We start from the raw sequence: 15,036 nt of genomic DNA, 5'->3' as shown, positions 1-15,036 counted from the left end.
AGTCATTAAAGAGTTTTGTTTAGGGGGAGATTTTTCTCTCGATAGCTTTTCTTCGTTTATATTAGTTTTATCATATGTAGATCAATTGACCAAACCATTATAAACTATTATGATGAGTTTAGTATATTTTTCTTTTGTCGTATGATTTATCGTCCACCAAGCTTTGTATTGTCAGTTTTCACATGCACCATGTTATTTCGATTCCAACAATATAAACTATTTTTGAATGTAGATGTATAAATTTGACCCTTGTAAACGAAGCCTTACTAGTATTATAGAATTAAATTAACCCCTTCCAAAAGTTGAGTTAAGCAAATTACATTATGACGCATTGTTCAGCTCAATTAATTATTCCAACCCACTATGGTTACCTTCAGAAAATAGAGATATGGTCTGCGTACACACTACTCTTCCTTGATCCCACTTGTAGGATTATACTGGGTATGTTATTATTGTTGTTACAGCAAGAAAACAACAGTTCATTGTTGAGGGCGAAACTCAATTCCTTCAACAATAAGGCCGCTCTTATTATGAAGGCGCTCGATCTCCATACATCGTGCTTCTACTTCTTCGTCGTCGCCTTCCTTATTATAGAAATCTCCCAACTGTACTTCCATCCATCCATCACCTCTTATCTTTGCATACTTTTCATACAGTGGATCAGTTTTATTCTTAACAAAGAATCTTGACATGCTTGGAATGTACACGTTTGTAGCTTGTTTTACAGCTTCGTTTTCATTCGCGTGATTGACAATTCTGACTTTTGCATTCAACGTTTTAATGCCATATGTATCATTCAGTAGCTTGAATACAAGATAGGCTGCGTATTTTGTCCCCAGAGACAGCATTTGAGTTCCTATCTTCCCCCGAATATCTAACCATTGTACAGATTTAAGAATTGCGAGTTCCGAGAATCTATAAAATGTATAGAAAAATATATCAATAGTTGTGCTTTATTTTCTATTACAAACTAATAATCAACCTTGTAAAAGGAATAAAACCTGGATTCAGGACGCGTAGTCCATTCCCAATGCTGTGGGTTCTCAACCAATGCAATGCTAAGTGCCCTTGGAGCCACCATGAAACACTTTTTTCCACTCCATCTATCAAGTGAAAAACTCTGCATTTTACAGTTCAAATTAGAACATTATGAAAAAATTTAATAAATTTTAAATGTAAAAGTTTTGGAACGTATAGGTTGATAATCAAAATTTAATAAATTTTAAATGTAAAAGGTAACGAACTAGAGACTCAGAGAACGATCAGGAGCAAAACTCGGCAATGCAAGGAGAAGGCCGAACCTAGGTGCTACACTAAACTAGGTGTTACCTTGGGCCGCACGACTCAGGCAGACTCTCTGTTGGGAAAATAAATATATCCTCCCCTCCCCCCCCCCTCCCGGAATAATATCCACGACAAATAATAATAACACAAGAGAGTAACAATAACACCAAATCTTTTGATGGGGTAAAATACAATACCCGAGAGGAGCAATATAATACCACTATAATATTATAACCGTATAGTACCAAAAGACTACTACGACTCAAAAAAAAATAACACTCTGTATTTTAAATATCTCACCACAATATCACTCGCACTCTATTTTCTCACTATAAAGTAGACTGTGAATTATACTCACAGCTCTAATACATCTCTCTTATTTTGGTGTATTTGACATGGGAACGAGTGCCTATCTATAGCAGGAAGATCCGGTTGTTTAACCAAATAAAATAGATTGGTATCTAACAATTTCAACCAATTTGACAATTTGTATATTTGCAAATTCTTCCACCGCCCAGCCACAAATCCAACTAATCAACATTTTTTGCATATGCAAGTTGCATATAATGTTAACAAAGTTAGGCACCTACCATCGTATTATTTCTTTTTTATCTTTTTGTTTTCTTCGATATGGGCCCCTCAAATCTCTCCCTTAATTTAAATTTTTCTTTTTCATTCCAAGACTTGATCTCAATCTCTAAAAATCCTCAAACTTAAGAGGCTTTGTAAAGATATCTGCAGTCTAATCATGAGACTTCACATATTTGAGCTCGACTTCCTCCTTGGTAATGCATTTTCTGATAAAGTGATACCTTGTATCTATATGCTTGCTTCGATCACGATACACCGGTTTCTTGGCAAGTGTTTGTGCGGATTTGTTGTCAATACAAATCTCTATAGCTTCAATTTTGTGATAATTTGAGCTCATTTAACAATCTTCTCAGTTAAATTGCATGGCATGTACAAGATGTTGCTGCTATATATTCAGCTTCACAAGTCGAGAGAGTAACAATGGATTGTTTCTTTGAACTCCAAGAAATAACAGAATCAACAAAGAAAAATACAAAACCAGTTGTGCTTTTTGTATCATCAATATCTCCCGCATAATCACTACCACAAATTCTCATACGGTTAAAGTCACTAGAAGAAAAATAAAATAACCCAAAGTCAATCGTACCTTTTAGGTGACAAAGAATTCTTCTAGTGACTTTCAAATGACTGGAGGTAGGAGCTTTCATGAAGTAGCTTACTACTCCAACTGTAAAGAGTATATCTGCCCTGGTACAAGTCAAGTACCTCAGACTTCCCACAAGACTTTTGAAAAATGTGGGATCCACTTTTTCTTCTTCATCAAACTTGGACAATTTTGTCCCACTTTCCATCGGTGTGTTCACAGGGTTACAATCGAGCATGTTGAACTTCTTCAATATCTCTTTTATATAGCTTTCTTAAGAGAAAAGTTACATACTCCATCCGCTTCACTACTAGGCCCAAGTAGTATGACATGAGCCATACGTCTGTCATCTCGAACTCACGGGACATATCTTTCTTAAAAGCTTCAAACAAACTTGGGTTATTACCTGTGAGAATAAGATCATAAACATAAAGACAAGCAAGCAAGATATCTTTATTAGTATGAAGTTTAAGGTAAAGAGCATATTCATGGAGATAACGAGTAAACCCATTTCCTTGAAAATACTTGTCGATGCAACTATTCCATGCTCGCGGGGCTTGCTTCAATCCATATAAAGCTTTGTTCAACTTCAACACTTTATCTTCATGGTTTTTGACCATGAAGTCCAATGGTTATTCAACATAGACTTCTTCTTCAAGATAGTCATTCAAGAAGGCTGACTTGACGTCTAGTTGATGGATCTTCCACTTTATTTGCGCCGCCAAAGAGATCAACAAATGAATTATCTCCATGCGGGCAACATGTGCATAGTCATCTTCATAGTCAAAGCCTTACCTTTTCTTGTAGCCTTTAGCCACAAGTTGTGTCTTGTATCTTTCCACATCCACATCAGTATTCTTCTTTGTCTTGTATATCCATTTTACTCTGATTGCACGATGACCCTTGGGAAGAGTTGTTAACTCTCAAGTGTTGTTCTTCTCTATTGATTTGATCTCCTCCTCCATGGATTGTCTCCACCTTTTATCCGTAACAACTTTATCAAAGTTAATTGGTTCACTATCAGCAAAGAGAATATAAAAAATAAAAATTGATAACTTCTTCCATGCCATCATAGAGCTCTTGGATGCTCCTTGTCCTTTGTGGTTGCTCATTTGAACTTTGTTGAGAAGAAGAAGATGCAATATTTGTTGGAGAAGGAGGTAGAGTTGTATCTTGCACAAGTTCCACGGTCTCTGGTTCTTCTTCATCAGGAAAGTATGGAAGAAAATCATATGAAGTTTCTTCCTGAGCTTCCCAATTCCATGCCAATTCTTCATCAAATTCAACATCACGACTTACCACCACCTTGCCGCTACTTGAATTGTATAGCTTGTAGCATTTTGAACTCGTATCATAGCTAACAAACACATGCTTGACACTTCGATCGTCAAGCTTCGCTCTCCCTTGATGTGGCACATGAGCATAGGCTATGCTCCCAAAGATTCTCAAGTGCTTGACACTTGGCTTTCTTCCACTCCATTCTTCTTGAGGGGTTTGATCTCTAACATTCCTTGTTGGAGACCCTTTCAAATAAACTGCACAAGAAACAGCTTCGGCCCAAAATTCCTTGGGCATACTTTTAGTTTCAACATACATCTAGCCATATGAAGAATCGTTCAATTCTTTCTCTCTACAACTCCATTTTGTTGGGGTGAATAAGGTACCGTTAGAGGGCGACGAATTCCATGAGACTGACAGAAGTCATTAAATTCTTTTGAAGTGAATTCGCTTCCTCCATCGGACCTTAAAGCTTTTATATATTTCATAGCCACTTTCTTTCTCCACAAGTAATTTGAAATTTTTAAAAGCAGCAAAAGCTTCAGATTTTTGGTTCAAGAAATAAACCCAAGTCTTTCTACTAAAGTCATCAATGAAAAGCAGAAAAAGTATTTACTTTTACTAAAGGAAGTTGGATTGAATGGTCCACACACATCAGTGTGAACAAGCTGAAGAGGTCTGGTTGATCTTGACATGGCCTCCTTTGGAAAACTCCTCCTTGCATATTTTCCAAGAAGTCAAGCTTCACACAATTGATTGGGTGGTTGAGTGATGGTATCCCATGTACCATGTTCTTTTCTCCCATTGATTTAAGTGCTTCAAAATTCAAGTGCCCAAATCGCATGTTCCAACACCATGATTCATCTTGCACATTAGCCTCAAAACGCTTTGCATCAATTGTTTTAAGATTCAGAGAAAATAATCTATCCTTTTGCCATATGCACTTTATCAATTAGAATTCAAAACGAATCTCTAAGCCAACGATGCATATTTTTCATGTGGATGTCATATTCCTTTCCAAGAAGTCCAAACTCAAAATATTACTTTTTAATTTTGGGACATAATAAACATCTTGAATTAACTTGTGGTCACCATTTGTACAGGAGATTAGAATCGTACATATCCCTTCGATTTAAATCTCTGAGGTATCTCCAAAGGATACATTACCTCTCACCGTTTTATTGATCTCTAGAAACTTCTCTTTGCATCCACACATATGATTACTTGCTCCATTGTCCAATAATACGAGCTACAATAATCCATGTCTTTTTCCTTGAGTGCCAGCAACAATGTTGACTCATTTTCTTCTTTCTTGTCGTCAACAAGGTTAGCTTTTTCTTTAACATTTCTTCGACATTCGCAAGAGTAGTGGGCAAATTTATGACAATTATAACACTCAAATTTTGATTTGCCATACCTTTGTCCATTACTTTTGGTAGTAGCCATGTCCTCTTCCTCCTCTTTGTCCACGGCCACGACCTCTGAATGTTTGGTGGATTTTAACTTTATTGTTAATGTTGTTACCATTACTTTTTCCTCTTTAATGACCGCCACGTCCTCGTCCTCGTCCTCGTCCATTCCCAATAATCCTTAAAGAATGCCTGAGTTTTAAGAAGTTGCTCCAATGGCACTTCTCGTCTCCTCTTGATTTTTTCTTCATGGCCCTCTAAAGAACCCTCCAATTGCTCTACCATCATAGAGTCTAAATCTTTAGACTCCTCAATAGCATACACCACAAAATCAAATTTAGGTGTTAACGTGCAAAAGATCTTTTCTACCACACGGACATCTTCTATGTCCTCCCCGTATCTTCTCAATTGATTTACAACAACCTTCACGTTTGAACAATAATCCGAAATGCATTCGGATTCTTTTATTTTTAAAACTTCAAAATCAACCCTTAGAGTTTGAAGTTTTACTTTCCTCACCTTGTCAACTCCTTGGAGAGAATTTTGTAAAATCTCCCAAGATTCCTTTGAGGTGGTGGCATTTGTCACCTTCTAAAACATGGCATCATCCAAACATTGGTGGATGAGCGTGATGGCTTATTGATCCTTCTTCCTCGTCTTTGCCAAGACCTCTTTTTAATTTTGAGGCAGAGCTTCCTCATTATTGGGTTTTGCATACCATCTGTCTACAATTTTCCATACATCCTGAGAGCCAAAAATGGCTTTTATACGTAGACACCATTTCTCTTAATTATCTTTTGTGAAACGGGGTACTAAAAAGATAGCAGACCATTATTGGCCGTGGCTTTGATACCACATTGTTGGGATAACAAATATATCCCGCCCAGGAATAATATCCAAGGCAAATAATAATAACACAAGAGAGTAACAACAATACCAAATCTTTTAACGGGATAAAATACAATACCCGAGAGGAGCAATATAATATCACTATAATATTACAACTGTGTAGTGTCAAAAGACTACTACGACTCAAAAGAAATAACACTCTTTATTTTAAATATCTCACTACAATATTACTCCCACTCTATTCTCTCACAGACTATAAAATAGTCTGTGGATTACTCTCACATCTTTAATACTTCTCTCTTATTTTGGTGTATTTGAAATGAGGAACAAGGGCCTCTATTTATAGCTGGAAGAGCTGATACTTTAACCAATCAAAATTGATTTGTATGTATCTGACAATTTCAACCAATTTGCAAATCTTGCAAATTCTTCCACCGCCCAGCCGCAAATCTAACCAATCAACATTTTTTGCATATGCAATTTGCATATGATGTCAACAAAGTCAGGCACCTACCATCCCATTATTTCTTCTTTTCTTTTTCTTTTCTTCAATATGGGCCCCACACTCTCTACTCATGCGCATGCCTATTTTGCTTTAGGAGGTATCAGAGCGAAGTTTTGGGTAAAAACCTTCCGATATTTGTCTCTTGTTGTACCATATACATGACGATAGTAGTGGAGTGCTGTCAGCGGTTGTTGTTGTTAGGGAAACACTCGAGGATCGAGTGATCCAGAATCGTTGGTCACCAGACACTTGCTAATGAGTACCGCGTCTTCCCAATGAAGTAAAGACGACATATAGGCGAATCTAAGAGTTGAATTTTATAGGTTTTAAATTCTAGGACAACAACTTCAAATGTTAGTAACTGGGTGCTCTTAATTTAATTTTTACATGTTTGGTAAAAAATTTAATACAAATATACAGTCTGAGCCAAAGCTAATAGGTTCAACCACCATATATTCAAGCCGTCTTGACCTTCCGCAGAACCACCACCAGAAAAGCATAGGAATAAATACTAATCTAAGGAAATTCAAGAAATTGCTACATACCAAGATTCTAAGACTGTTCGCTAATTCCAGCAGATCACATAAACATCAAAAGGACAAATATTCACCGACAACAAAAAGTCAAGCTTATATCGGGATCACAAACGACCGGGTGAAAGTTTAAGCGGCCCTTAGACCATTTTCCCATTTGCAAATGGGAAAAAAATGAAAAACAATCAGAATACTCTATATAAAATTCACCTACCCTTAGGTTTGAAGTCTAGAAATTCCTGGTAGATCCTATGTGGCACGAATTCGAATGAGTCGAGTGAATATCGGTTACACGACGTATAAAAAGCCACAAGAAGAAAGAGAGAAAATGGGATCGTTTACCAAATTTCCTCTATCAAGGAGGATATGTGAGTGAGACGAGAGCCTAAGGAAAAGCTCTTTCTTGGTGGTGCAAATGGGAGGAGACGTTGACCTTGAGATGATTACTTCATGTTGATGAAGGAATCTTTCCCAAAGAACATCAGATTCAGCGGCAGAATTGAATCCTTTACATATAACTGATGATCTGGCTGCATCTGCTGGAGTTGTCAATGAAAGGATTGTCGATATGCAGCCCTCAGGCAATTTCAAGAAATGGTTCATTTTGTAGTAATTCACATCACATGCGACTAATACTATATATGTATTTGTTTTGTGTCGTTGACCACTAACATGTTTTTTCCACCTGCACACACAATATTTTATTCCGTTCCACATTTATTAAGATTATTTTCTTATTAATCCGTTCTAGAAAATCACCTATTTCGAAAAGTAGTCTTTTTTATGCTAACAAAAAGAGTATAGAAGTTTCATTATGTTAATTTACTTGAACTTAATTGGAGGGCTCATTTTAATCAGTATTCGAAGTGTAGATGTATGAGAACTCTTTTTCTTATTAAGTAGGAGAATATTTGTTGTAGACTATTGTTCCATCATGAAGGAACATAAAATAGCAAAATATAGAAGAAAAAACAAGGTTGTTAAGCCTTTCAGTAAATGTTTATAACTTTTTTTGTGGCTGCTACGAGAAACACAAATATTGATATTAATTCAAAATATCATATTTCATGTTTTTCTATTTCTTAAGTTTTAATTTATGTGATAATTTTGATTCTAATTTAGGAGATTTCAAAATATACGACGTTAAAATTCATTTACGTATTAAGTTTAAAACTTGATGTGATTTTTTCTCTACGAGACATGTTTTTTGTTATAATATATATTTTCTTTCATACGGCTAAATGGTGCATGCATGTTTTTGGAGTCACATGGATGTTTAATCCTCCTCCTTGTATGTATTTTTGTGAAGTGATGAAAGGGAGGCGCCACCATATAACACATATGTCAATTGCATGTCACATTTTGCGTCAAGATAAATATTGTCATATAAAATGAAATAGAAGCAATAACTTCTTAAAATCAAAGATGTCATGGGTATGGTATGTTCGGGAATTGGGCTGACGACCATACCTCAAATTAATAATTGTAACTGCGAGCTGAATCAGGAGTAAAGCTTATTGCTAAAAGAAATTCCAAGTAAAATTGAATCCAACTTCAACAAGAATAAGTAGGTGATCGACTAAATGAAATTCGCTGCTTCAAATAATAACGAGTCTCCAATTCTAAAGATTCCTTTTACACGCAAAACTTAGTTTAAAAGACGAGTTAGGTTCTTCTATTTTTTGTTCTCCCTTTTGGTTCTTTTTCTTTTATTCGCTTTTTGTTCAATTAGTTAATTTTGTTTCTGACAAAGTAAAATTTATCATCATATCACATCATATCATATCATACTATATTATAAGCACGAAGATTTTAGTGTGATGTTATTTTACTATAATATCCTTTAAAAGTTAAAATACATAATTACCCTCTACATCAGTAAATAAAGCTAAAAATATTGTAGAAAGTATAAGCTAAACGGTAAATATATTAAGGGACTCAATGCTAAATATTGCTACAGTGAATGTGGTATCTTTACTATAAAATTGCCTTTTCCTTTTCTTCTTTTTTGTAACGTCTCCTTCCCTTTCTATTTTTTTGTTACACTTGCTAAAGGTAAATTTCTCTGTTCCGCTTCTTTCTGCCAATTGCCCAAGGTAAATTCCTTCATCATTTTTTTTTTTTTTTTTTTTGATTTGCATGATCTCTTTCATGTTCGGTTATTTTATCTATTTTTATATTTTGTATTCTTCTTTTCTATTTGATTTTCTCTTCCTCTTGCACTTATCTGGTTTGTTTGTTCTCTTTTCTATTATAACATGGCAGCAGGGACAAGCAGAGAGATTGATAACCGAGATCCTTACTATCCCAGCAAAGATAAAGATGTGAATTATTCTCTTAATTCACAATATTTCATCTTGTTTGACTTTCAATTCTTTTTTAGAGTGTTTTACTCTTTCTTTGTATAAAATGTATGTGAGAGAAATTTCTTAGATATTTTAAAGGGTTTATGTCGTTCTACTGTTTCTCTTTTTGTTATAGTACTAATAATTTTTTTTTTAATTATAGTGCTAATAAAATCTTTTTTTTTTCACAAATTTTGTCTGGTATTCTTATAATTAGTTAATTCTTTAATGTTCTGTACAGGAAGGAGGGCCTTGGAAATATTGTTCATATTCTTTTTTATTCTTTATATTTTTTTCCTTTTGTGACTCCACCTAATTAGGAATAGAAGATTGTCAGCACGCATACTACTCCTAACAAGGACAAGTGCCCCTAATTATAATTGAGATAGCATCATATGTTATCACTCCACAAAAAGCAAGTGATTTTATTGATAAATATCTGTGAGTATAATTCTATTTATTCCTTGATTCTCCTCTTTAAAATTCTCCGTGATTCGAGGGTTTGAGAAGCGTCTTTCTCGAATGTAGGATGATGCGGACCTCCTTGTGATGTATTTAATCGCCAAGAACGTCGAGCAGCACTTTGTTGTTACGAGTTGATCTCCGGGAAGAACTCCGTTGATCACTCCTTTGTCGAAGAACTAAGCACTTGATGATTGATCTCTCTGTTTGTGGATGCCTTCACCAATTGCGGAGTGTTCTTCTCCAACTCTGAATGTCCCTTGAGAGTTATGTAACCCCTCTATTTATAGTTGTAGAGGATGGACAGTCCAGCTACATAAGAACTCTCTTGCTTGATTCTGATTGGCCCATGTCATTTTAGCCACTTGGTGACTTGTGGTTGGTTCTTGCTCTTTTACTTGGATTGCCACATCATTTAACACGTGGCGTCACCTTATTGGCCTGGAGTTTGACTGGATATGCCATGTCACATGGCATAAGTCTGGGCCTTAAGATAATGGACTTTGCGCCTGAAAATAATAAAATGGACTAATTTAACTTGTAAAGCCAAAATTAATTATTTAACCCAATTGAATTTAATCCAAATTTTGTATGGATTAAACCCAATAAATTTTATATGTCTACAAATGCCCCTGCTTCAGGACTTATCGCGGTGTAGGCTTGTTGAAATCAAAGAGATGACCTGAAGCACCACATAAGACAATGTCCTTTTATGAATCACTTAACAGTCTGATGTACCAAAGTGAACCATCTTGATTTTTTCTCCATTTCAGAGAAGAAATTAGTTGCGTCAATTTTCGTCCGTAAATAACTAAATACCATGATAACCACGCTGCATCTTGACTACTAACTTGCGATGTGAATTAGCCATCAGTGTGAAGCTAAGCAGTAGTGTTACCAAACTCCTAAAATAACTCAGTTCTCGCATAAGTAATTTTAGTCCAATACAAACTCGGCCGACTTTCTTTTTATGAAATAAAGGGATGAACTTAAATTTATTAAGTCAAAACCTATTTTATGTAGGACCAAGTTGTATTGGGGAAAATCATATTTATGTATATGGCGACGTGTCATGACATATAGACTGGTCAAACAGTCAAAGAAATAAGGTTGGTTAACAGATACGAGCAACAACAGATACGAGCAACAATAGATCCGAGTAAATTAAATGGAGGGGGTGCGAGCAGTCATACAAGTAATTCAACGCTCGTACCTATTCAAGACATTTAAAACTCAAAGATAGTGAAGAATCAAAGGAATGAATCTGACAGCAAAAAGGAGCCCAGATACAGCATTTAATCAGTATTAATTATTAGAAACGTTAGAAAATATGTATTTAATGTATATGATTGTATAACGTAACATTTAAAGTCATTAATTGCTCATAATAGCATTATTATGACAAAGGTAAGGCTCGTATCCCAAAAGAGCTATAAAAAGGGAAGAAACAAACAATTGTAGGGGGAGGTGACTATTGGAATATACTTTAATTTACCAGCTTTCATACTTGGCTATTCTAAAATTTCTTTCTTTATTTACTTTTTCGATTATCAGTAACTCGATTCTTCTAATTTCTAGCTTTGACTAAAAATCTATTTTTTGGTTAAACAAATTGGTTCCGTTGCCGGAAATCTGATAATCAATTATATTTCAATTTGATTTTCTTGATTGCATCAATCATGTCAAACAACAATGACAACACTCAAGGGAACCCANGTTTCCAACCCCAGGTATTTCTCATTTGGATTGCCAATTTCTAAAGCCGGTTCATATTATGTTTAACAGTTAAGAACATGACTGAGGGTATGATTTCGACAAGTAAAGTGAAGTCAACAGATCGGCACAAGGCCCCAAACATGGCAACTAGCCCAGAATATACTGATATTAATTAAGTCTCAGCCAAAAATACAGTAGAGTCATCAATCGGGATGGACCGAGTCCAAATCCCCAGCAGTAACAAACCCCACGCTCATCATACAGCGTATGTCTCATCTCAACATAGCACCACATAGTGCAAATCCGGGGTTTCAAACCCTCAGAACGTCATTTATAACCATTACTCACCTCAAGCCGGCCGAAATCCTAGCTCGCTTTGCGCTTGCCTCGCAAATCAACCTCCTCGTGCGTAGAATCTGGTCAAAACCACAAGGAATACATCATAATGGGCTAAGGGAACATAACCCAATCGAAAAGACTCGAAAATAATCAAAAATCACGAAGTTGGCAAAACCCGAGCCCCGGGCCCACTTCTCGAAAAATTATAAAATTCACACCACCGGATTCCTGGTCTCGCCACGAGTCCATACATATCAAATTTACCAAAATCGGAGCTCAAATGCCCCCTCAAATCCCAAATTTTCATTTCAAAAGTCAAGCCCTTGTTCTTCCAATTTTACTCAAATTTCCATGAACTTACAGGTTGATTCTTCAATAAAATGATGTTTCTAAGCCATAGGACTCACCTCCAATCAATTCCCGTCGAGACCCTCTTCAATTTCTACCAAAAAGCTCTCAAGGTGCCCAACAATGGAGGAAAATGGACCAAGCTTCGCGGATGAAATAATATAAAAACCCTTCTGCCCAGGTGCATTTTACTCTACGCGAACGCGGTCAACTCCCCCGCGTTCGCGATGAACAGAAAACATTGACCAAAAATTAACCCTATGCGAACACGGTTCCCAACCCGCGAATGCGTACCTTCAGGACTTCCAACTACGCGAACGCATACACCTGGCCGCGAACGCATTGAACAATTTCTCAGGGCCTTAACTTCCTTCTACGCGATCGCGGAAGCCCAATCGCGATCGCGATGCTTCGCCTTTCAGAACTACGCGAACGCGACCCAATGCCACGCGAACGTGAAGACCAAATTTCCATGCCCTCAAATTCCCTCTATGCGTTCGCGACTCACCCATGCGAACGCGAAGAGCAATTTTCTTCTGCTACACAAATAGCTGAACCTGAAATCTTTAAGTCCAAAAATGGTCCGATTGACCATCCGAAACCACCCCGAGGCCCCCGGGACCTCAACCAAAAGCACCAACACATCCTAAACCATTATTCAAACTTGTTCCAATCATCAAAACACATCAAACAACGCTAAAACCATTAAATCACATCGGATTCAAGCCTAAGTTTCTTCAAAACTTCCGAAATACGCATTTGATCAAAAACCCGACCAAAACACCTCCGAATGATCTGAAATTTTGCACACACATCCAAAATCACCTAATGAAGCTACTGCAACTCTCGGAATCCCATTCTGACCCTCGGATCAAAATCTCGCCTATCAACCAGAATTCGCCAAAATACTAACTTCGCCAATTCAAGCCTAATTCTACACCGGACCTCCAAAACCACTTCCGATCATGCTCCTAAGTCACAAATCATCCCCCGAAGCTAACCCAATCACCAGAAATTACATCCGAGCCCTCTAACTCAATAGTCAACATCCGATTGACTTTTCCAAAATAAACCTTCCTTGAAGAGACTAAGTGTCTCATTTCCATCCAGAATCAATCCAAATCAACTCATTCACACAAGACTCATATGATAACACATAAGGAAACCGAAAATGGGGAAAACGGGGCGGTAACTCACGTGACGACGGGTCGGGTCGTCATAAAACAGGGGCATCTTACTGAGTTATTCAGTGAGAAAGGTAAACAAGCATACATGAAGAACAGGCAGGAGCATCCAAAACCACCTTCCCCCAAGAGAACTATCAACGTTATAAGTGGGGGTGAAGAGATCAACGATGTATCATATAAAAAAGTTTCAAAAGTAATAATTACCCACGGGAAGCAGCCTCGACATGTACTGGAAGAGGAGAATGGTATATTCAACGACGCAGACGCCGAGGGACTCATAACTCCGCATAACGACGCACTGGTAATATCTTTACTTGTACATGACACTAACGTGAAACGAGTTTTGGTTGATCTAGGTAGTTCTGTAAAAATTATTTTAATACGAGTATTGCGCGAGATGCAAGCGGAGGATAAATTAGTTTCAAAGGCGCATACTTTGTCGGGATTTGACAACTCTAGTGTTGTAACAAAAGGGGAAGCAATACTTACTGTATTCGCAGAAGGCGTCGTTAAAGATACCAAATTTCAAGTCGTAGATATTGAAATGGCTTACAATATGATTCTTGGGAGGCCATGGATTCATGACATGGAAGTTGTTCCTTCAAACTTACATCAAGTTACTAAATTTCCATCTCTATAGGGAATATGCCAAATCAGAGGCGATCAACAAACATCTAGAAGCATCAATTCCGTTGCAGATTCAACTGTTAAGGGTGAAGACAAATAGTAATCACAGAATTTAGGTGAGGGTAACATGGTGTCAACCTCACCTGAGCAAAAGCAAACAGATGTGGATTCGAGACCTGATACCATTCAAGAACCGGAGAAGAACGAGAACATCAAAACAACAATAGAAGAGCTAGAGGTCGCGGTGTTATTTATACATTGGCCCGAGAGAAAAGTGTACATGGGAGCTAATCTTAGCCCGGAGGTAAAACGTAAATTGATTGAATTGTTAAAAGCTAATGCAGATTGTTTTGCTTGGTCCCATTCTGACATGACAGGGATACCACCGGAAGTCATGACTCATAAATTGAATGAAGATCCATCATATCCTCCGGTCAAGCAAAATAAAAGAAAGCAAGGAACTTTCAAAAATAAGGTGATTCAAGAGGAAGTTCAAAAATTGCTAAAAGTTGGTTCAATTCGTGAGGGTAAAATATCCTAACTGGTTAGCTAATACTGTTGTGGTTCCTAAGAAGAACAGTAAGTGGCGAGTCTGTGTAGATTACACGGACCTTAATAATGCCTGTCCAAAAGATTCATTTCCTTTACCGCACATAGATCAGTTAATTGATGCTACTGCAGGGCATGAGCTATTAAGTTTTTTAGATGCATATTCAGGCTATAATCAAATCAAGATGGATCCAGGAGATGAAGAAAAAACCTCTTTTATAACAGACAAGGGAACATACTGTTATAAGGTAATGCCCTTTGGTCTTAAGAATGCAGGTGCAACGTATCAAAGGTTGGTCACCCAAATGTTTCAAGAACATTTAGGTAAAACCATGGAGGTATATATAGATGATATGCTAGTTAACACTCAACATTCAAAAGATCATATATCGCACCTATCTGATACGTTTAAAATTTTACGAAAATATAAT

The 15,036-nt window shown here is 36.8% G+C and overlaps 1 protein-coding gene across 1 annotated transcript; it reads right to left on the bottom strand.

Annotated features, from left to right (window-relative positions):
- On the bottom strand, positions 253–8,020 carry LOC109225708 (putative F-box protein PP2-B12). Its single transcript, XM_019390787.1, has 3 exons — positions 7,375–8,020; positions 1,002–1,120; positions 253–915 (listed from the first exon to the last, which is right to left on the bottom strand). The coding sequence occupies exons 1-3, from the start codon at positions 7,747–7,749 to the stop codon at positions 480–482; spliced, it is 930 nt and encodes a 309-aa protein (XP_019246332.1). The 5' UTR covers positions 7,750–8,020; the 3' UTR covers positions 253–479.

Source organism: Nicotiana attenuata, chromosome 1 (assembly GCF_001879085.1).
Source record: "Nicotiana attenuata strain UT chromosome 1, NIATTr2, whole genome shotgun sequence".
Taxonomy (NCBI): Eukaryota; Viridiplantae; Streptophyta; class Magnoliopsida; order Solanales; family Solanaceae; genus Nicotiana; species Nicotiana attenuata.
Note: the sequence above shows the minus strand (reverse complement) of the source record. Positions and strands in the feature narration are given on the sequence as shown.